The sequence below is a fragment of the Stomoxys calcitrans genome, chromosome 2, assembly GCF_963082655.1.
Source record: "Stomoxys calcitrans chromosome 2, idStoCalc2.1, whole genome shotgun sequence".
NCBI classification, from domain to species: Eukaryota; Metazoa; Arthropoda; class Insecta; order Diptera; family Muscidae; genus Stomoxys; species Stomoxys calcitrans.
In genome coordinates, this window is record NC_081553.1 from 150,565,354 (window position 1) to 150,576,290 (window position 10,937).

Consider the following 10,937-nt stretch of genomic DNA (forward strand, 5'->3'; position numbering starts at 1 on the left):
CATATCAACTAAAAAATAGCCTGGTGAAACAAACAAAATAAAAAAGGCTTTAGTTTTTTTATGAATTATATTTGGTGCCATATATAATGAATGACGCCACTAGTGTACACGGCAAAATAACCTGAAAGTGTGATAAATAACTTGATAACGAGCTTAAAAATCTAAGCGTGAACTAAAAAGAAAAATAACCTAATACCTTACAAGCTAAAGTTTAAGTGTCCATATAAAGAACCCTATACGGACGGTTGATCAAATTTTTAACTTTGGCCAGACAGACTCCAGACCTGACTGCCTTTTGTTTCAGTACCCTATATTTGTGTGAAAGAAAAAAGGTTTTAATGAAATTGGTTAGGCAGGACAATTGCGCATTCTCTTTTATTAACTTACCTTTTCCAGCTTAGGTAGGAAAGGTGCCCGAAGCGCTCATTGCTCATTGTAGGTAGTTTTGGTGGTTTAGGAATAGGTTTTTTTGCCCCGTTAACTCAAGCCAATTGTGCTGTCTTCAGGAAAAATGAACACAATTAAAAATAAATACGATTGATTATAAGACACTACAAAATAAATCTGCAAAATAAAAAAAGAAACCTGTAAGACATTAAGAAAAAATACAAATATAAGTACAACAAGCAAGAGAAGAAGAGAAAAAAGGAAATATACGCATACTTACTTACAAAAAGACATACACGTAGGGACGGACAGTTTAGCGGAGGGTCCATCATCATCCACTGTCACCATCTGATAAGCCTTAGCCCTGGTTCTGGCCTGGAAGAATAAGAGAGAGGCAACTTTTGTATATTGGATTTCACGTCTGAATTTATTTCGATATTTAATTTTCTTTTTTTTATGTAAAATTTTCCTAATTTTCTTTTTTTACTGGATTTTTATTGCCATTTCCCTGTATTAAGTCTTCCAAAAGATTATTATTAAACTTTTATAACGTTTATTGAAAGGAATGCTAAACATGTTGTTGGTTTAGGCTAATTTAGAAAGGTGGTAGGTTGCATTTATAAAATTTAAGTAAAGGGAGCAAATACGGGATGTCCCAGATGGCTTTAGGGGCATTAAGGAGAGACTCTGGTGGAGTCTCTGATGGAGGGCCAGAAGCTTGGCAGTACACCAGTCAAGCAGCGTATCAGTGCCGTGTATGCTAATTCGTTTCGTGAGTGGACGCGTGCCCTTCTTTTCCGGTACTATTTTCTCTCTTCCTGTCATCTGTTTTTTTTATGTTTGCTTCCTTTTGTATGGACTTGTTTCGGCCTACCTTTTTTTGTTTACTTACTCGATGCCCGGTATGTTTTTTTGTGTATGGTGTAAACGTTGTCGCTGGCCGCGCTAGACGCCAGCATACCGGCAAGGCAACAAGCGACACCACAACCGAGGGGTTTGCCACAAGGCAAATCCCAACCTCAAGACACCACCATAACAATTTTTAATTAAAAAATCACTTATTTCAAAATCTGTAATAGATATTATCATTTTCGTGATTGAAGCAGTTTCAATTTAATTGGGTCAATTAATTTCGTGATTGAAACCGATTTTTATTTATTTTTGTGTATTTTTATTTCGCTCCGCATAAGTTTTCTAAAACACGTAACAGGTAGTTATTTTCGAGCCTTACGAAGAAGGCTGAACCTACTTTATCTTTGCATGCTTAAAATTTGCCTAGGCCATAGGAGAGGTTTGGGGCGTATTATTCTAAAACACTCACAAAAGAACTAAAATTAACAAGAACCTTTGCTAATGTCGCTAGGAACAGCTTGGTGATGGTAGTTGCCGACAAGGGTGGAGAATAAAGCTGCATAATTAGGACCAATTGGAGTGGAATAGTTATTGGACTGTCATCTGTATACTCTGATGTCCTTGCGAAACTATCTGGGCCTCCACAAGTTTTTGACGACGAATCCTGATAGAAGAACTGGTGTCTAAACTATTGTTTATGGTGCTAATGAAGGTTTTAAAGCCTTGCAAAGTTAATTACATCGCTGATTTTTAAAAATTATCTGATATAGGTGATTCAGATAACAGCAGAGCCTTACATTCTCCCATGCTTGAATTAGTGAACTCTGATTGTAACTTTTATGCCGGAAACAGACGTCCTTTTGCCTATATGGTTAATTTACTAGGGAGCTCGCTGAAAACCTTGGAGTCACTACATGAGGGTACCTGTGCTGATTTCTTCCAATTGATGTTTCACCCTGTTCTACGGCTGTTTGTTGAACTGACCATTGAATGTGGGAGGTTTTTGGCCGAAGAAATCAAATGGCTACAGAAAATACGAACAAATGTCACTAACACTGGCGACATACAAGTGCATATGGATTTGCTCGATGGCCATTTGTATTCCGCCAATGATTTTTTTTGTTGCCCGATACCAAAGCTCAACTTAGCGATCTCATATATGAGCTAATAGAAGCACTCTTGTTCACCGCCTCCAAGGAGCATTTGCGTTGTGTGTTGTAGTCCACTACCATACCAGCTGCCTGTGAATTTTTGTGCCTCGACAACACAGAATGAAGCTCGATTTCAGTTGTCAAAGTTCATCTTCTTCCTAAATCTGACATTCACTTGGAATGTGAGAGTTTATTAAAAAGATGGTATTAGATACTAGGGGTTCGGCACTATCTTTGTCCAGTTTCTTTGACGTATTATTGTGTTGAGGTTTCGTTGCTTCTACGTTTTGGTCATATTCGCTTGTTTTTATTCGTTGTCGCTGTTATTCGTCTGTCTGGATTATCAATGAGTTCATTCCTCATTCATTGCCTATTGCATGATGTATGGTGGAAAGTGTTTTCATTCAAGCAAAGGCTGTTTGTGCTTTCGTTGCCTGATGTGATGTCGTTTCAAATGGTTATATTTTCTTGCACAAGGAACTTGTGAAGTTCCTTGTATATTTCAATGTTTCTGGAGCGTAAGGTGTCCTACATGTCGTTACTGCGTATTCCAAGGATACAGAGTTTTCGTATAAAATTTAAACTGTTTCGTCCATTCATCTAAATGCGACATTTTGGATGGAATGAATTTCACCGCATTCACATAAATTAGTATCTGAGAGGTTTAATCTGTGACAAGTGATTTCATTTGTTTGTGCCCAAATCTCCGGCGTTTTATCGTGGTGATGACATTTCTACTAAGCGGGGCATCTTTGAACCAAGGGATGACATTAATAAGGAATAGTTGGGTCCAAAAGGGCTAGAGTTCCATAGTCTGCCAATCGTTTATGGCAAATTGCTTATCATCGTGACTCAAATCCTTATGGTATTTAGCAGGGGTTAGACCATGGCAATTACCAAGTCGTTAAGAGCCGTAATACAACAAACAACGAAAAATGGCGCGAACTAGTAACATACACAAAATCAGAGTTGCACTAATCACTGATTTTGACAGATAGTGCACTCAATATTTTGTTGTTGGGCAACTGCCACTATCTGTAAATGAATATCATGGGTTAGACTATCACGGTTGTTCGCTGCCAGCTGATCAGCAATTTCATTGCCGTCTATACCACAGTGGCTTGGCGCCCACAGGAAATGCAGTGATTTCCCCGAGTTGCGCATTTGAGCAATGATGGTTTTGATGTCATATATGAAGGGATGCGTGTTTGTCCTATTGTATGACTTTAGAGCTGTGAGTGCAGATTTGCTGTCAGATTTAATAAGAAACTTGCATTTGTCTGAAGTTTTTAGGAATTGTAATGCTTCTTTAATAGCGTACACCTCAGCCGCATAAACCGAGCTCTTGTTATGAATTGCGAAAGTGGGCTCTATGTCAATATTGGGATACCAAAAAGCTGAGCAGGCCCGGTCTGCCGTTTTAGAGCCATCGGTGTACAGCCTCTCAAGTTTTTCCATCTATTGCTTATTTGTTTATTGAATTTAGTCAGAATTTCGTCGTAACTGGTTTTCGCCTTAGAGACGTCTAAGAATTCCACGACTACCGCGAAATGTGTGGTTTCAAATGAGAGTAAAAATTTGGACTGTGTCCAAAACTTGATTATATCATGTTGTTGGGCAACATGATGGGTGTTCATAAAACTATGAACATATGTTTGGGTGCTGTCTAGGAATAGAGAAAAAGAAATCAGAAAGATACAGCAAAAGTGCTTTATATCTTCTTAATGCTAATCACTATTACGCTGACCCTTTTACTGAGTCATAAAAACGCATGTGTGCGCATATTTACTTAGGATAGCAATGAGATTAGAGCGCATGTGTATTTAGGATAGTAATAAAAATAGAAGATAAGAACGAACGAAGATACCACTGCTTGGGTATCTCGTTCTAGTTAATTTTAAGATTTTCAAGAGTTCTAGTGATAGAACATTGACAAATTAAATTCAGTATTAATAGAGCACTTGAACGTGTAGTTTATATTCGTTTAAACATTTGGTCCTTCGAAAAATTGAGTTTTCTCCCACCAGTGGTAAGAAACTCAATGGAACTAGGCCTTTCAAACAATTAAAAAAAAATTGTCAAAAAAAAATCTGAATAATAAAATTCTGTGAAAAAGCGTCCTCGTGGATTTGAACAACGAGAAGTAAAACAGAGTATACATCTAACAATCAAAAAGAAGTGTAGGTTTACTCATGTATGATTTGGTCTTACAAACCATTAATCTTACGTAAAACAAAACAATTAAATTTAAATTGTTTATTAAAAAAAGGAAAACACACTGAGAAATAATAACAGTGAAGAAGCGTGGTCCGTGGCTTAAACAACGGATTTTAGATAACCACTGAGAAAGAAGAAAGCAGTGAAGAAGCGTAATTCGCGGCTTTAACAGCGAATTAAAAGAAAAAGACCGCACATAAATAAAAAGCAGCAATTACTAAGAAAACGAAGATGGGCCGAATGGAGCTATATTTGCGCCAGAAACAACTCGGCGATTTTATTGTTAAAATAAAGCAAAGCTGCATTAAAGAAACGGCAAGATCTGTAGTTAAAGAAAACTACAGAAGTCAATTGGATGGACACTGGAAGGAGTTTTCCGACAACCATGATAAGTTAACGGCAATTGGAATCAACGATGATGAATATTTCGCCAAAAATTATTATGGACAAATAAATGCCATAATAAAACCTGAGAAGAGTGAAGTTAGCGCAAGTAAGACTCCGGAATTCAAAATACAGCCGTCAGCTCCATTAGAAGAGATAGGAGCTGGAAATCAAAACTTGATATATGCGGAATGGATTAGAAATCTTATCTGCAAGTTCAACATCACCTTAAAAAAATTTGGACCAACTTAATGATAAATGCTTGCTGGAAGAAGCAAGGAATGTGATGGGTGTCCAAATGGAGCAGATCAAAAAATTCTCCCAGGAGCTGTTTTTGCGCCACATAGAATCATGGAGGAGCGTCTCAGCGGAAATCGACTACGCAGAGCAGCGTTGTACAGAGTATACAAATAAGCTGTTATTAAAATTGGAAAAAATTAAAAACTCCGATTTAAAAAGTCCAATAAAGTTGGATGGCATTAAAATGTCAGATTTCTATGGAAAAATAGAAGAATGGTCGTCATTTCACGACCTATATAAAAAGATAATACATGATGTTGAAAGCTTAGCAGACGTCGAAAAAATGTATTATTTAAAGGCACATACCAGCCGATGGAAGCAATTACCAACTAGCGTGGGAAATTCTAAACCAACGCTATGGAAATAAGAGGATCTTATTCCAGACAATATTAGATCGTTTGTTGGAATAGCCTAATGTTACTAGCGAAATCTCCAAACAAATAAAAGGATTGTTGGACACTACAATAGAATGAGTTCAAGCATTAAAAGCGATGAAGTGCAACATAGAAAACTCTGATCCGTAAACTAGACAAGGAAGGCTTGTTACTGTACGAGCAGCATACAAGAAAATCAAAAGAAATCCAGGAACTTAAAGATGTCTTGGAATTCTTAGAGAAGCGGTACAACAATTTGGAAGCAGCCGGGTCGAAAAAATTCAATAACAACTACAATCACAGGCCACAGCAGTCTACAAAAAGTATGGTGGTGTATACAGATAAAAATAAGTGTCTCTATTGTAAAAAATATGGACACTTAACCGAGGAGTGCCGAACTTTCTTGAGATTATCAGTGCCAGACCGACTGTCATGGCTTAAATCAATCTGTCAAAAGTGCCTAAATCATAACCAAAATACTCGATGCGAAAGTAACATAACGTGCGCAACGTGTGGATTTAGACATCATACGCTGCTACATTTCCCGAAAACGTCGACCACATGTGTAACCAATGGGACAAAGAGTGTCCTGCTTGCAACAGCGCAGGTACAAGTGAAGAATGTACATGGAGAGATGGTAACCTTGAAAGCTTTAGTGCACCAAGGATCGCAGTCTACATTTTTAAGAGAAGAAGCAGCCCATATACTTCAAATCCCTAGAGAAAAAACCAATATGGAGTTGCATGGACTTGGAGACAATTTGGTGGGAATTGCAAAAACAAAGTTACTATCGAAATCCAGCCAAGGTTCCCCAGCAGCTTTTCGTTCGAAGTCGAAGCGCTTGTTTTACCAGCTCTTGCATCTGTTCATTTGGATTCTTCCTTCGTCCACAATAAGCATGCATGGAAAAACTTTGAATTGACTGATCCCAACTATTACAAGAATGAAAGGATAGACATGGTGTTTGGCGGCGATGTGTATGTCGAGATACTCAAAAATAGCATACATAAAAAGAATGGAATGTTGGGGCCAAATACGAAGTTGGGGTTGATGTTATCTGGTCCGTTAACTGTTCGAGCACCAGTAGCGAAGATGGGTGTCAATGTTACTACAGGGATAGAAAGGTTTTGGGAGGCTGAAGAGTTGGAGATTGACATGGTTGCAAACGACGAAAAGAAATGCTGCCGGGCGTTTTATAGTGCAAATCCCATTTAAAGAAGACAAAACACTGGGAGGATCATATAAACAGGCAGCAGCGAGACTCATTAGCCTTGAAAAAAGGTTGAGCAAGGATAGTGCCATGAAAAATGAATATGCAAGGATTATGGAAGAATATATCACACTAGGGCACATGAAGCAGGTAAAGCAGATTCACAGCGGTAAATATTATTTACCACATCAAGCTGTTATTCGAGAGGATAGTTTGACTACAAAAGTCAGAGTAGTATTCGACGCATCCGCTGTGACAACTAATGGTCGAAGTCTAAATGATGTCATGTACGTGGGCCCACGATTGCAGAGGGACGTTTTCGACATCCTAGTCAACTTTCGTTTGAAGAAGTATGTTATATCGTCAGATGTCGAAAAGATGTACCGGCAGATTTTGGTGGATGAAGGAAGTCAACAGTATCAACATGTTCTCTGGCGGAAAGATATAAAAAACGAAATCAAAGAAAATCAGCTAACAACTGTAACGTTTGGAACAGCTAGTGCTCCGTTCCTGGCAGTACGGACTCTCATGGAAATAGCGAAAGAATGTTCGAATATGCAGGTGCAGAAGATAATCGAAGAAGATTTTTACATGGACGATCTTCTTACTGGCGCAGATACAATAGAGGAGTGTCTTCAGCTTCGACAAATAATATCACAGCATCTGGACAGATATGGATCTCATCTAAGAAAATGGTGTTCGAATAGCGAGCTCATCATAAAATCATCTAATGAAGACAAGGAGAGTGAAATAATAAGCATTTAGAAAAATACTAATGTAAAAACATTAGGACTGCAGTGGAAACCTTAAGAAGATGATTTTCGGTTCAAGATATCAAAGTACTCATCTGATGTTACAACGAAAAGATTAGCTCTATCATATCTAGCAAAGATATTTGACCCGCTTGGACTGCTAACACCAGTTATAATAACGGCAAAGTTATTTATTCAGAGCTTGTGGCTGCTAGAGATGTCATGACGAGAAACTAAATGGATAATTAGAAAGCAGCTGGAAAGATTTTGTAACACGAATTTCATCTCTACAAGACGTGCAAATACCCAGATGGCTGAACACTTCTTCCAAAAATAATATTAAAATTTTGGGATTTGCTGATGCATCAGAGAAGGCGTATGCTGCTGTGGTATATGTTAAAACCGATAAAGGTGTCTCTCTGCTAGCTGCAAAGAGTAAAGTAAACCCAATTAAAAACAAAAGGACTCTGCCTAAATTAGAGTTGTCAGCAGCCTTTTTGCTTGCAAGGCTATTGAAAAAGATTATACACATTGTTGAAGGAAATATAGAAGTATATGCCTGGAGTGATTCAACAATAACCTTAGCTTGGATACTAAATAACAAAAGTAAGAATAAATTCATAAGAACGCGAGTAGAAGCCATTAAAAATTTGGTGCCTCAGGCGCATTGGCGTCATGTTAAGTCGAAAGAAAACCCAGCAGACTTAGGGTCAAGAGGCGTTTCTCCGGATAAGCTAAAAGAGCTAGATTTATGGTGGTATGGTCTCCAGTGGCTGCGGTTGCCGAAAGAGGAATGGTCCTTATCCCCTCCAGAAGTTATCACTTGCTCTACTACTTCTATCAAGGTTACGCCCACTTTATTGAATGATTTGGTAGAAAGATACTCTTCATACAACAAACTCTTAAGAGTCTATGCATATATTCTGCGTTTTCTTGAAAAGATGAAAGGAAATCGATCATTTTCGAGGTATTTAACTGGAGAAGAGCTAATTAAAGCAGAAAAGTATGTAGTGAAAGGATATCAGACGATGGAATGACCAATGGAATTACGAAAACTGGTAAATAACCTTCAACTAGATCATCGTCATAAGCTGGCTACGTTGCATCCATACGTGGATGATGACGGGGTTATGAGAATCGGAGGTCGACTACACTATTCTAACCTGAAATTTGATCGAAAACACCCAATGATAATACAGAAGTCAACTTTGTCAACATAAATTATACAAGAAGCCCCCAACAGAACTATGCACGGAGGAAAGTACAGTCAGAAGAAAGTTTTGGATAATGAACTTAAGAAACGGTGTAAAAAAGGTCATACGAAGTTGTCCAGTGTGTATCCGTTATAAACAACAAAATACACAGCAATTAATGGGAATTCCTCCCGATTATCGCGTAAAAGTTTCATTTCCATTTTATCATTGTGGGATTGATTATGCCGGACCGGTGTTAATGAAGTTCTTTAATGGTAGAGGACAAAGGTCGTTCAAAGGTTACATAGCCGTATTTATTTGTATGACAACCAGAGCAGTTCACTTGGAGGCGGTCAGTGGCCTCACCACGGAGGCATTTATGGCAGAGCTTAAACGATTTTTTGCTAGAAGAGGGAGAAGTGCACATTTATATTCCGACAATGGGACTAATTTTGATGGTGCAGCCAGGAGTATTGAGAAAGACTTTGTTCAAGCGGTTAGACAAAACGCCAATCTAACAGAAACTTTGGAGAACCACCAAGTTAAGTGGCATTTTATTCCACCGGCAAGTCCTCACTTCGGAGGATTGTGGGAGGCGGCCGTAAAATTTATGAAATATCACCTTAAAAGAATCATTGGAGAAACCAAAATGACGTACGAGGAAATGAGCACACTGTTAGCTCAAATAGAGGCAGTATTAAACTCAAGGCCTATATGCAGCATGAATGAAGATGTTGAAGGATTGGAGGTACTTACTCCTGGTCATTTTTTGATTGGACGACCGTTAATAGAGGTTCCAGAGTCTATTAACGAAAGGAATATGGGCTGCATGGATAGATGGAAGCTAATACAAAAAATGAAGAAGCATTTCTGGAACAGTTGGACGAACGATTATTTGACCACTCTACAACAGAGGTACAAATGGAAAACATCGACCAAAAATCTTCTAGAAGGTCAAATCGTTATTATAAAGAACGAAGAAACTCACCCCGCTAGGTGGCCTCTAGCGCGGATTACTGATGTACATCCTGGAAAGGATGGATTGGTGCGGGCGGTGACGGTCAAGACTGCTTCCGGTTCAGTAATTAGGCCAATAAATAAGATATGGCCATTAGAGAACGTGCCTCCAGTTCAGGAAAGTCCGAAGGTAACTCGTGTAAACTATACAAGAGTCGATAAGAAAACACGGGTTGGAATTTCATATATTTGGGTGCTGCTTTTGATGTATATTGGCTGTACTAAATCGGATCCTATACGAATTGGAGCCTCCCTGAAAGAAATTAAGAACTCTGTCATAATTTACCTCGACCACATCGGATCTATGGATGTTGTCTCATCTAAATGGAATCTGCTCGTTTATTACGACATGGAACAATTTTTGTGGCGTTATTGAGAAAGCCAGTCCCTTAGTGAAAGAGATGCGACTGACTTGTGGAAAGCTGAATACCTTCGAGCCTCAATGTAATTACATCTTGAATACCATAGCACGCCAACTGATGAATATGGAGGAAACAAACAGGTATCTATTTCCTCTAATTGCTAAGAGGTCGAAACGTGCACCATTAGAATTCATCGGGTCACTGCAGCATATTCTTTTCAGGACGATGGATGCCGAAGATAGAAGAGCAATGGAGAAAAATATGAAAACTCTTTTGGACAACCAGCATAATCTTAAGTACCTGGTGATACAGCAAACATCTGTGGTAGAGTCAACGATGAATATTCTTCGCAGAACTACAGACGACGTTAATCGGAACTTCAAAAGTCTCGTCGACCGGGTGGACAACATTACTGAAACCGTAAAAGAAGAATACTTCGTCTACCGAGACTCAACTAAATTCTATATGGTCGCAAAGGAACTTCAGATTATGGTGGAAGAGAATGAAAGAGTGCAGCTACAAATGTTGGCATTGTTAATTGACATAAATCATGGAAAATTAAACCCCTCTCTGATCACGCCTATACAATTGCAGGAGGAGACAAATAAAATCCGTGAACATATACCAGATCATCTGAAGCTACCAGGGACAGCTAAAGGCAAAGGCAACTGTTATAGAGAATTGACTAGTGGTATCGGTTTGGATTCCTTTGTTTGGTGATCAGGTGTCTCAAATTCA

At 38.6% G+C, this 10,937-nt stretch overlaps 1 protein-coding gene across 1 annotated transcript; it reads left to right on the plus strand.

Annotated features, from left to right (window-relative positions):
* The first annotated feature begins 8,914 nt into the window (after positions 1-8,914).
* LOC131994771 (uncharacterized) lies at positions 8,915-10,213 on the plus strand. Its single transcript, XM_059361648.1, has one exon. It carries the CDS (start codon positions 8,915-8,917, stop codon positions 10,211-10,213), a length of 1,299 nt encoding a protein of 432 aa, XP_059217631.1.
* Positions 10,214-10,937: the final 724 nt, after the last annotated feature.